The sequence below is a fragment of the Furipterus horrens genome, unplaced genomic scaffold (genome assembly GCF_987537825.1).
Source record: "Furipterus horrens unplaced genomic scaffold, mFurHor1.1.pri manual_scaffold_4, whole genome shotgun sequence".
Taxonomy (NCBI): domain Eukaryota; kingdom Metazoa; phylum Chordata; class Mammalia; order Chiroptera; family Furipteridae; genus Furipterus; species Furipterus horrens.
The window spans coordinates 3,707,019-3,719,362 of record NW_028327174.1 but is presented as its reverse complement, the minus strand read 5'-3'; the positions used below and the strand labels follow the sequence as shown (position 1 = coordinate 3,719,362).

The 12,344-nt window shown below is 57.7% G+C and overlaps 1 protein-coding gene across 1 annotated transcript in view; it reads right to left on the bottom strand.

The window, feature by feature from the left end:
• SCUBE1 (signal peptide, CUB domain and EGF like domain containing 1) overlaps positions 1 to 10,430 on the bottom strand; it is a 107,548-nt gene extending 97,118 nt beyond the window's left edge. The window contains exons 1-2 of the mRNA XM_090272287.1: positions 10,272 to 10,430; positions 6,710 to 6,841 (exon numbers count right to left, since the gene is read on the bottom strand). Coding sequence (XP_090128413.1) covers positions 6,710 to 6,841; positions 10,272 to 10,359 — 220 coding nt within the window. The 5' untranslated portion in view covers positions 10,360 to 10,430. The remainder of the gene's footprint in view (positions 1 to 6,709; positions 6,842 to 10,271) is intronic.
• Positions 10,431 to 12,344: the final 1,914 nt, after the last annotated feature.

The window sequence follows — 12,344 nt, the reverse complement described above, 5'->3', positions numbered from 1 at the left end:
TAATTGCCGAAGGACAGCAACTTGGAATTTTAAGTCACATCCAATTTCTTCCTGCCGGCTGGTCTGCGGGACTTGAGACCTCTCATCTCCATCCAGGGGGCCTTCGTTAACACACATAATTGCACATTGGGAGACTGGAAGAAGAACACCCCCCATCCCCAGCTGGCCTCCTGCTGCCCGCCGTGGCCTCCCCAAAAGCAGAATTTTATCTGGAGTTTCCATAAAGTGTGCAATAATGATGATGAAAATGATTTAATAAGGTCATAGACATTATTTTCTAAGAAGGCCGATAGGTCTTAAGATTTTTTTTTTTTTCCTGATGTTAGACTAAATGGATCAGTGGGGGTGTTATTGGGAGTTTCGTTAAAACACTTAATACATGCCCTGTAATCTATCCAACTTCAGTGACTGACAAGTGGGCCCTGGGGATATAAAATTCAGGAAGTGACTATTTACATTCATTACACACATGCTAATTTTGTGATCTCCGATGCCCATAGGCTGTCATTTTTTTCCTTTTCACAAAAAAGAGGAAAATAATAACCTATTTGATATACGATGGCAAAACAAGAATTTATTTCCCCCAAGAGTTTTAATGACAACGTTTTGGAAAAGGCCTGAGTTGAAACTTGCAAGTGGAATAAACCACTTCAGTAAATGGTCTAAAACATTAGGTACACACAGAAGGGGCACCGTGCAGGGGGGCACCATGCAGGAGGGGTGCTGTGCACCGAGGGTCCCAGCTACATAGTGACGTCCGGAGGGTCTTAGTCAAACAAACCATTTGAGGGTATTTGCTCCTCGTTTGGGGCCTGGTCCTGATTATAAACGAGAGCTTTTAATTAAGATTAGTAAGACCCAATTCAAGCTGTAATTTGGTCCCTTTCCTTAGCCAATGTCTATGAAAACAAAGCAATTAAGCTTAAATGAGTTGAGAATTTAAAGGGGATGAAATGCCCCCTCCTTGCCCCCAGGCTGCCCCCTCAGTGGGCTGAGTACAAACAGGCTGAAGTAATTCAGACAAGAACACCAGTGCAGGGCCGCCCTGGCAGCTCTCTGAAGGCTCATTCATAAGGGCTCTGGTGAGCCGGGGCTGGATAGGCTTGGCTAAATGAAGGGGATGGGGGAAACAGAATGTGCAAAGGCCCTGGGGTAGGAAGCTGGCACGTTTGAAGAGCTAAAGAAAAGACAGTGATGTTAGGGTGTGGTTAGGGAGAAAAGGATAGAGAATAACAGCAGCTCAAAGTGGTTAGATGAGTGCTGGGCAAGCCCAGGGATGTCACCTCCTAGCTACATGATGGGTGATGTGCTTTGAGACTATTGTGTTCACAGGGCCTGGCTCAGGTGAGCTAGTGAAAGTAGAATTGGGGGGTGGGGTGAACGTAGGAAAGGGTTTCTGCCTTCCCCTCTAAGACTCCTTAGCTAAGGAACTTCTCCCACTTTGTTCCAACAGGCTGATGGGGCCTGGTCCTCTGCTGGGTTCACCCCCTGGCTGACCAGCATTGGAATCCAGGGTCTGCGGCTTCTCAGCTGGGTGACCTGGCCAGAGACTGATCTCCCTGGACCCAATTTCCCCAACCTAACTCTGCCACTGGTCGACTCCAAATGTCCTTAGACTAGTCCCTTCCTCTCTCAGGCCTCAGTTTCCCTGTCTGTGAAACCTTCAGAGTTTGGGGAGGCTCTGGGAGACCTCTCCTGATAGCCTTAGGATTGATAATGGTCAATCACTGTCCCCGGAACTAGCTCTGGGTCCAGGCCTGTTAAGACACACAGGTCATCGCAACCCAGTGTAACAGGGGTTCTAAGGGAGCGAGCTCATGGGTGACAAACAGCTCACCTACCTGGGACAGCAAGGAAGGCTTCCTGGAGGAGGTGACTGTTGGGACCCAGCCATCCACCCTTCCACTCAACAGATGCCTTCCAACAAGCCCTATGCCAGGCCTGGTGCCGGGTTCTAGGGATCGGAGGTGAGTAGGTCACAGACGCTGCTCTTAAGGGGCCCACGTTCCAGGAGGACACACAGAGAAATATAAATGTAGGGTGACATGGGCCAAAATGGAGGTGTCTATGGGTCTGGAGAGGTGTGTGTGGGTTTGGTGCGATCATCTATAACACACAGTGGCTGCGCTAGACACCCTTTGGGGTTCCTTCCAACTCTGCAGGAGTTTACCTCGAGTTACTTCAAATTCTGTCAACGTGCGTGTCAGCAGGAAGACACTCACTCACCCTCAGCCTTGCTCTTAGCCTTTCCCCACAGCCTGAGGCACCTCGGTCTACTGATAGCGAGCCGCCCACTGGCATTAGCTGGCCACACGGAGCCCCAGGCGGCTCGCCAGACACGAGTGGCTGCCCATGTAGAGGCTCAGGCATGATCACACCTGCTCCGGCCGCACAGTGACATGGCCTGGAAGGTGTACTGAGAAACCCTCTCCAGAAGGGCGGGGCGGGCTGCCTCAGGGGCTGGGCTGGGCTTGCTAAAGGGTTTTTCCAATTTCAAGGTGACACGGTTAAGGGTTTAAGGGGCTCAGTCAGCCCTACATGGGGCTTCTCACATGCTGGGCCCGTTTCCCGTGAAGAGCCAGGGAGACCATGGCAGCCATGTGCTCCAGGCATCTTTGCTGAGAATCCATGCCCTGTGTGTACTGCAGGAAAGAGCAAAGGCTACGGGATCTTAGGACAGAGCACTCGTCCCCCGCCACCCCCTCCCCACTGCCACGCCACTCCAGCCTCAGCCCCGGCCTCTGCACAACACCGCGCCAGCTCAGCACCTGCAGACCGAGGACCCAGGGATGGGAAGCAGGTCTCACCTCAAGCGAAAGTGCCTGTCAGAGGGGGCGGGGGTGGGTTAGGGATGTCAGCTTAGAAGGGTCAGCATGTTTGCTATCCCTGGTGTAGGTTTAGTGGGACAAAGGAAAGCCTTCTCTCGCGTGAAGTTTTTATGGCCCATTCTTTGAAGATGGTCATCTATGAATGGTACACACGACTGTACATTTCTATGGGGCAGCAAATACATGTATATGGTTTGTCTGAATCATCCGTGAACCAGAACGCCACACTTCCCAGCCATTTTATCCTGGGAATTGCTGGAAAAAGACAAAGCCACACCCATGTTTATATACCAAACAGCATTAGGATGATCGTGATCACGATCACGGTACCAGCAACATCATCACCATCACCATCAACACCCTCCTCAATATCATTATCATCACCATCGCCTACATCCTCATTCTCCTCCTCCTCCTCATAATCTTCATCCTTCTCCTTGTCATCATCACCATCATTATCAGCATCATCATCATTCACATCACCACCCATGCCAGCAGCACCGCCACCGCCACCTCAGTAACAGCAGCTGGCGCTCAGACCGTGGGCCCTGTGTGCCAGGCTACGCTCAGATGCTTTATATACATGAATTCACTCGGCCCTCACGCTCGCTCCATGAAGCCGGGGCTCGTATTATCTCTATTCCACAGACAAACAGAGATTAAGCAGCTTGTCCCAGCTACCCAGGTGGGATCCGAAGCCCAGCAGTCTGGCTCCCGGGTCCCTGCTGTACCCACAATGCTCAGCTGAGCAGATACGGTTTGTTCCCTCTTCTGGGGACAGAGAGCCGTGCAAGCAGTAACACCCGCAGAAAAGCCACGCGGAGGAGTGGAACCACGCGCTGGGTCCTAGTCCCAGCTCAGGAAGACTCCGCCTTCTCAGAGCTCCATCCCCCCATCTGTAAACCCGGACGCGGATGTGAGAATGACCTCCCAGCTCCCTCGGGCCGCTCCCCAGCTTTCCAAGCCCCCAGAAGGCTCTGCGTGGCCCTCCCGGGGAAGCCGGTGGGGGGTCGGATGGCCCTGGGGACTGACTCCCTTGGTTCTGGCTGATGACCATAGGTGGGTCCCAGGGGTGAGAAAACCTCAGTGCAAGTGGGACATTGTCCACTCTGGCCCCCAGGCCCCATGCCGGCCTCACTCACAGAGGGTTTCAGGAGTGGGCAGGCAAAGGGGTCCTCCTCTCGGTGCCTGACAGTCCCTCTCCTTACTGGTAACATGGCAACTTACAGCTACTGACTTACCACCCGTACGACCCCCAGCCCCGCCCCGGGCAATAAGAACGTTCGCCAATCCCACGTCAGCCCCTGCACCCAAACCAGACCATAAGCTCCTTGAGGGAGGGGCAAGGTTGCACCATAACTACCACCATTCACGCCGTTTGAGCCTGAAGCCACTGGGAGAGGTGGTGAGGACGACGAGGATGACAGCAACAGTGACGGTGACGTCCCATCATCTGTGCGTGGAGCGCCTACCCTGAGCCAGGCAGGCCCAGGACACCGCGCCGCACCCCACTCAGTCTTCAGCACGCCCTGCAGGGGGAGGTGTTTGGGGCCCATCTGACCAAAGGAGAGACTCACTACCTACACTTTCCCATCAGAGGCGGGGGGCAACCCAGCGCCAGGCCCGCCCCTGCTGGCCTCATTAGACAGGGTCAAAGTGACACTGTGGTAAGAACGAGCCGTCAGGGACCCCGCACCCACATGTCCCGTCGGCCCTCCCATCTGTCCGGGTTTTTTACAGGCAGCTCGTGTAACGTGACCTCCAGTCTGGGCAACAGAGAGCCAACTCTGAGGAAACATTTTCTGCCTGCCCGTGTTCGTGCCAGGACTGTCCCAGGAGCTGGGAACACAGGGACACTACGAAAGGCTCTCTGTAATCGAGGAGCTCACTGGGAGCCCGAGTGTGACTTCAGTGTGGTGGCCCCAACACCAAGCCTGTGGCAGACCCTCAAGTGGGGGAGCAAAACACATAACAACCCAGAGTCAGAAGTGCTATGATGGAGGGTAGCCCAGGGGCTTCTGGGAGCAGAGTGGGTACTTATAAGCAGGTGTGTGTGTGTTTGTGCGTATGTGTATGTAGGTATCAAGGAAGGCTTCCTGGAGGAGGGAAATCCAAAGTATGATTAGAAATTAGCCACAACAGGAGGGTTGAAAAAGGAGCTCCAGGCAAGGGGAAACCTGCGCTGGGGCTCAGAGATATGGAACGGCTTGGCGTGTGTATGTGTGGCCAGGATGCAAGTGTTATTCAGCATTTCAGGAAGTGAGGGGCAGAGGCCAGAGCCAGGCTGGAGAGATAGGGAGGTCCCTGGCAATTCCTGAAGCACAATCACCGCCTCCTCCTCTCTCATCATCATGCAGAGGACGTGGGCCCATAGAGCCAGCAAGTGTGGCTCCCAGCTGGGCTCGAGCAGAGTGGACAGCTAAAGCTGGATTCTGGACGTCAGGGAACCAGGTAGGTGACAAAGTGTGGGCCTCCTGGGCAGGAGGGCACCTAAGGACCTGGGCTAGAGGAGGACAAGCTGGGTCAGTGGCTTAACCCAGGAGCGATGGGGGGGTCAAGCTCGGCCCTCCCTTGCTTAAAGAGCTGGGCCTGAAGTGGGGAGCAGAGGGTCAGAAACAGTCACGCAGAGCCACACATGTGTCATTTGGAACCACTGAGCTAATTAACCTCCAGGCCTTGCCAGCAGCCAGGTCAGCACGTGCCACCAGGCCTCTTGCTGACATCCTGCCCTATCCGCCTCGCGCCTGGCACCCTCCCAGACGCCAGCTCCCCCCCTCAGGCTCCTGGGCCCCAAGCAAAGCCAGGATGTGGCCAAACCGGGCCTGATCCAGGCCGATGTCATCTGCCCAGCACTTGACCTTAAGTAGATCCCCAACAAATGAGCTGGATAAACAATGTCAGGGTCCCAGGAGGCCTAGCTGCTTCTCCTGCAAAACCCCAGCTCCCAGGAAGCCATGCACGGAAGGAGCAGGCACCCGTCCTGGTCTCGTGCTCCCTTTCCTAACACAAATCTCACACTTGGAAAAAGGAGGGGGCAGTGTTCAGTGAGGAGAAAGCAAGATGTTAGGGAGCTGTGGAGCCCAGGTTCAGAGACCCGGGTTTGAGTACCGGCCACGCCCCTGAGAACCTGGGACCTCGCAGGAGACGCTTCTCCTCTGAGCCTCACTTTTCCTCATCTCTACAGTGGGGACACAAGGGGAAGATTTGGGTCAATGCTTTCACCCAGGGGTGCACATCAGTCTTGTGCTGTTTCCAGCCCCTGGATGCTGGCCCTGCCCCAGGCCTGCGGAGTCAGAATGACCACACAGACCCTCTGAGACGATCCCGTTTGCAGAGACCTAGGCCCAAAGACACCTGAGGCTGCTCTGTTCTCTCTGACGCTCAGTCTGCCAGGGGGCAATTTCTAGCGCCAGAGGGTCAAACCAGCACCCCAGGTGCAGGGAAGGAGGGCTGGACAGACAAACAGCACAAATCCACCAGTCTCTTCTGGAGCTCTCGTCCCTGAGCCAGCCCCACAAACACTGTGGCCACCAACTAGCAGGTCCTTTGAAAGCTACAGGCCACATAGGGTGATTCTGGATTTGAAGCTAGGGGCTTTGGGGGTGTCACCCCAGGCCTTTACCCCCCACACAGTCAGTTAGGGAGAGATGGACAAATGTATCATTCAATGCATTGTCTCCATTTCTTTAAAAAAAATGTTTCAAATCCAAGGAGAGTTAGGTACCCCAGACACCAAATGCCACCCCAGGGGAGCCCTCTAGGCTCCCAGGAAGCTCTAGGCTCTCATGGGGTGGGGAACTGGGGTCTCAGCCACTGCTGGCGCATCCCAGGGGCTGAGCCATGGTGGCCGTAGGGTCTGGCCATGAGGGTGGGGGGCTCACCTTCACACTGCCGGCCTTCCCCTTTGTAGCCTGGCTTGCAGAGGCATTTGTAGGACTTGGGCGTGTTCTGGCAGATGGCATCGATGTGGCAGTCATCTGTGCCCTCTGCACACTCGTCCACGTCGGCTGCCCCTGTTGGGGGGGGGACACTGGTGAGGTGTGGCTCAGGAAGCAGGCCATGGTGGTGGAGCAGGGAGCTCCTTCTGCCTCCGGCCCTTCACTGATCATTGGGGTAATTAACAGTAACAGCTGCCATGTGATTATCCGGTGTGACAAGTTGTGACTGGTAGCATCTTTGGGGTAGCAGCTCTCTGCCAGGCTCCCAAAACGCTGCTTCTCAGTTTCATAACACACCCGTGAAGTCAGTCGATCACCCCACTAAAGGGATGGGGAAAGGGGGATGCAGGAGCCCAGCAGGGAAACACCCCCTTTGTGGGCCTCGCCCTCTCCCCCAGCATCGCTCCAGCCCCCCTCCTCTCTCCTTAGTACAGGGTTTAGAGCCAGAAGAATCTTAGAAGGAATTTAAATCGATCCCCTGTGGGTTACAGATGGGGAAACCGAGGCGAGCAGGGAGCCATGAGCAGAGGCCAAGCTAGGAGGTGATCTGAGCATGGGGCCCTGCCGTGCCCCCAGGCTGTGGAAATGCAGGATTCTCCCTGCGGCTCCCACAGCCCCAGTCTGGAGCCGAGCCCTCCGCTGGCTCGCCAGCTCCGCCACGGTTCTGACCTGCGCACGCTCTCTCCTCCCCACCTCAGAAATCTAGGTGCGAACCTGTTCTCATACCCACGCTTCCTGAGTCAAGTTCAATCTAGGTTGTGAGCACTCTTGGCACTCCCGACCTCCCACCCCCAATACTCGTCGGGCAAAACAATGCAAAATAGATTTGTGTGTCTGTGCATATACCCAACACACACAAGCGCGCACACACAGCTCAGACAGGGAGAGGACCCCCAGGGCACAGGATGGCGGAGCCAGAAGGACCTCAGTGACAATGGGGGCTACAGATGAGGACACTGAGGCTTGAGGAGGTCTGTCATGGGTGTTCCTTAGGGGCAGAGACTGAAGCTCAGGCCCAGAGCTTGTCTAACTGTCCTGCTAGCTATGAAGGACATACAGATGGGTGACGGGCAGGCAGAGGGACCCAGAAGGGCAGTCCAAGGAACTCTCTGCAGCCACAGTCACTCAGGGGCAAGCCTGGGGAAGTCCTGGAGTGTCCTGCTCTCTTCATGCTTCCGGCCTCCCCCTGGACTGTCTGGTCCTCAAGAATGTCCACTCTGAATTAGTCCCCTGGCCAGCATCAGGGTTCATAGGGAGGCTCTCTAAGAAAACCACTGCTGCCCCCCCTCAGGCTCCTCCTTGCCCTACTCCTGAGGCCCCAGCCTGCTCCTAAGGAACACAGAATCACCCCCGTGCACACGCAAGCATGCATGCACACGCATTCACATGCATGTGTGTGCACACAGCAGGTAGCATCGCTGTTCAGGGTGGTGGTATCTGCTCAGGTCAGCAGCCCATTCTCTACAGCTGCCCAGGGGAAGGAGGGACAGAGGCCAGGAGGCCCCAGCCAGCCACCAGTGTCCAGGGGCCAGCAGAGCAGCCCCTGCTGGGAAGTGATGAGAGGGACCCCCGTGCAGGGGTGGCACAGTCTGCAAAGCAGGAAGCCAGAGGCCAGAGAGGGCCACGCTGCTTCCTTCCAGGGGCAGGACTGGAGCTGCGCTCAGACAGGACCAGCAGGGGAAATGGGCTTCGGAAGCTGCTCTTCCCACTTCCAGAGGGTCCGTGCGCAGGGGTGATGGGAGGGAGACTGTCTGCGGCTCTGGAGCCCCGTGGGCCTCTACCCCCGATCTCCCACCTAGGTAGGTGTCCTCATGAGGCTGGAAATGAGCGAGTCAGCTAAAGGGTGGTGGGGCCGCCTCCCAAGACACCTTCTAAATTCATCTTCAGGTGGGTGCTGGGGAGAGGGCAGGTGAGCTCCAGGAGAGAGGGAGAGGAGTCACAGGCCACTTGTCCCCATAGGTCCTCCGGCCACACTCCCTGCCCTGGGCTGGGGGCTCCCTCCACAGGGCAGCCCAGCCTTCCCATCACAGGCTTTGACTTTGGTTTGCTTCACAGCACAAGGCTTCCATGGGGTGGAGATGGGGGTGGAGACAGACAGACACAGAGGAGAGACAGAGAGGTGGGGAGAGGAACATTCAGGAACAATCAAGCGGGGTTTTAGAACCGCAAGCCCCGGGAGAGACACCCGCAGACAAGTGGTGGGGGTGGGGGGCGGAGGAGGCACGTGAAAAACCACTCAGCTCCAAATGCGGAATCGTTGAAATGGTCTGGTATTCTCGCTCAGGGCGTGACTGACTCCCAGGAACAGACTCCGTAGCCAAACGCAGACTTTAGGGAGCCCAGTGGGGCAGCCAGGGGGTGCCCAGAGGAAGCCAAGGAGAGCACCAGGGGCAGGCAGGACCTTCCCCTGACCTCCCCACGCCAGGGAGAGAAAGGGGGGATGCTTGTGGGAGGGAGGCCCTGACTTCAGCTCTGTGGGAGTCCTCCATCCAGACAACCAGGAGAGTAGGAGGGGAAGGGGCGGGCGTGCCAGGATCCCTGTGAAATCACCGGGAGCCCCCACCTTGCCTCTGCTGCCTGCCCTGTGCCGGTCACCCACTTCCTCAGTGTCCCCCTGCTTCCTCTCCTCCCCTGGACCTCCCCGGCCATCACATCCCAGGTCTGGTATCCTCTCCCTCTGGTTCGCACCCATCTCCTTCCCTCTGTGTCTGTCTGCCTGTCCTCCCCCTCCTGTCTGACTGTCCATCTGCTCACTGCTTTCCGACCATCTCCATCCTCTCTCCCCCTCTGTCTTGCTCCAGATCGGCCAGCTGCACCCCACTCCTCTCATCTCTTTCTGCCTCCACCTCTCCTCTCTCCCTGCCTTCTTGTCCCTCAGTCCATCCCTCCCACCTCCCTCTTTTGATCTTTTTCTTTCCTGCTGTCCCTTCGCCACCTCCCTCCCTCCCTCCCTTAGTCTCCTTTCCCGCTCCGTCTTCCTTCGGGTATCTTCTCTATTCTTCCATGTCTGTCTGTCTCTGGGCTTCTTCCTGTGTCCTTTTGTGTGTTCCCTCTGCGTCTCCTTCTGTCCGTCTGTCCCTCAATCTACTATCCCCCCTTTCTTTCTATATGCGTGCGTTCTCCCTTGGTCTCCCCTCCGCCTCCTTCTGTCCACGCTCCTCTCTCCCCTGGGGGAGCAACCGTCCGGCTCCGGGGTCCCCACTCCCCGCCCTCGGTCCGCGCGCTGGGGGCCCCCTCGGCCGGCCGTCGCTCTTTCTTTCTTCCTCCCGCCCTCGCCCTCCTCCTCCCCCGGGGCCTCACCCCACCCCGCCCCTGCTGCGGGCCCGCTGGACTCCCGGAGCCCCCGGCGGCCGCGGCTGCGGGAAGGGGGCGCTCCGCGCGGGTCCCAGAAGTTACTTTGCAAAGAGGCGAGGCAGGGCACGGAACCGCGCGGGCTGCGGCCCCCCCCCCACGGCGCGGGCAGGGGACCCTCCGGGACCCCGCCGCCCACCGGGTCGGGGCTTACCTGGGAGCTCGCTGCCCCCCGCCAGCCGCCCGCGCGCGCCCAGCGCGAGCAGCACGCACAAGTGCCAGCGCACGGCCGCCGCGCCCATGCTCGCTGCGGGGCCGGGCCGGGCCGGGCGTGCGGGCGAGCTGGGCGCGGGGATTCCCCGGACCGGCCGCTCGGCTAGCGCTCCTCGCTGCTGGCTCCTTGGCCACCTCTCGGGCTCGCAGCCACCAAGCCGGCGCGGCTGACGAGCTGACAGCCGTGCGTTCATTGGCTCGCGGCTGTCTGGGGCGGGGCGCCGCGCGCGGCTGGCCAATGGGCGCCTGCAGCCGGGCCGCGGGGGGAGGGGCGGGTGGGTGCGCTGGCCACCCCCTCCCGGGGCCGGCGGGCTGCAGGTGGGGGGTAGGGGCCCGGGGCGGCTGGCGCGGCCGTGGGGTGCACCGTCTCGGCCAGGCTGTGGCTCACACGGAAGCGGCTCCCTTCCTTCTCTCGCTTCTTCCCTCTAAACCCTCGCCATTGAGGGTGACCGCCCCTCTGGGGGCAGCACCCCCACCCCCAGCACCCACACACTCGGGAGTGAGGAGGGGCCTGCCCTCCGCTCCTCGGAGGAGATCGAGAAAGGCCCGGGGCATCGATCTGCAGTGAAAGAAACGCCAACGCGCAAAGCGGAATTCATTCATCCTTTAGGTAAATACCTATTGAACACCTACTGTGTGCCAAGCGCCAGCAGGGCAGCGGTGAAGTAGCCAGATAGGGGGAAAATCGGGAAGATGGGTTTAAAATGTACATTCAAAACAAATGAACTTTTTACCACTCCCTAAAGGACCGTAGCCCCTAAGTGTGCTTCTCATAGGACAGTCGCAGAATCCACGTCTGGACGGGGCGCGGGGAGAGCCCCGTGTGGGGCAGCGTCACTTTGCTGTCCGTCCTGGCCGCGTGGCCGTCTGCAGGGCTGACCTCTTGGCCAGCAGTCTGATGCCTTGAGAATGTGAGGCCTGGGGCTGCCCCCGTGACAGACCAGGGCGGGGCGGTGGGCTTGGGGCAGCGGGAGCATCACGGTCGTTCCACCCAAGAACTGCTCTGGCCTGGCCCTGCGTCCACACCTGACGTCTGCTGGCCTTTGCTGCCTGAATCGAAGACCCCCGCCTGCGAGGCGCGGCTGGAAATAAATGGCCCCTCTCAGCGCAGAGTCTGGAAGCTTTAAGGGAAGAAAGTTCAGCAAACCCCAAGGCTCATCTCCTTGACAACCACCAATAAGAGCTCCTTTTTTCTTCTCCTGCTTCCCCGGCCTGACTCAAAGACAAGACTTTCCTCTTTTTGTCCACTCTGCCTGCATTAGTCTGCGCCCAACTTCCCACCTCACACCAGGGTCCTGCCCTGCCCCCAACACACACACACACACACACACACACACACCCTGTTCATTATAGCCTGAAACCTACAACCTGTCACACACATTTACACACGCACACACCCTCAAACACACACACATTCCTGCACATAACCTCACACAGTCATTTGTTGCTGATCTCCACAGTCCTGGAAAGTTAAATCTGTGTCCAGCCACGTTTGCTCCAACCTGACTTCATATCGCAAATAGTTTACAGCACTGGCTTGGTGGCTGAAGCAAGGGGTCCCCACATGGGGGGATCAGAAAGGGCCAGCCTGGCTGTCCAGGAATCAGAAGGGAAGGAAGTGCTTCTTGTTGCCTCCAGTAAGCCTTACCCTCCCCCCAGCACACTAGACATTTCCTTCTGCACAGTTGTTCCTGGCTGGTAGCTTGATTTGGGAGATGTCATTTTCAGGCTTTATTTTGTCCTCTTTCTGGCTGTGTGGCTTTGGGTTTCTGGGGGAGAAAGCTCCCCCAGGACCACATGTTGTCTTGTGCATTAGGTAAGAGGGCAGGATGTATGTTTTCTGGGGGGTCCTTTCAGGAGGCCATGGCCTCTAATATCCTTGTCCCTCAGGGACCCCCCACCTAAGCCAGATGCCCCTCAAGCTTGATGGCAACAGGGAAAGCTTCTTCCGGGTTCAGTTCTCCAAAATCAAAGAGGGAATGGAGGCAGGGTGATGGTCTGTTAGGATGTGGAC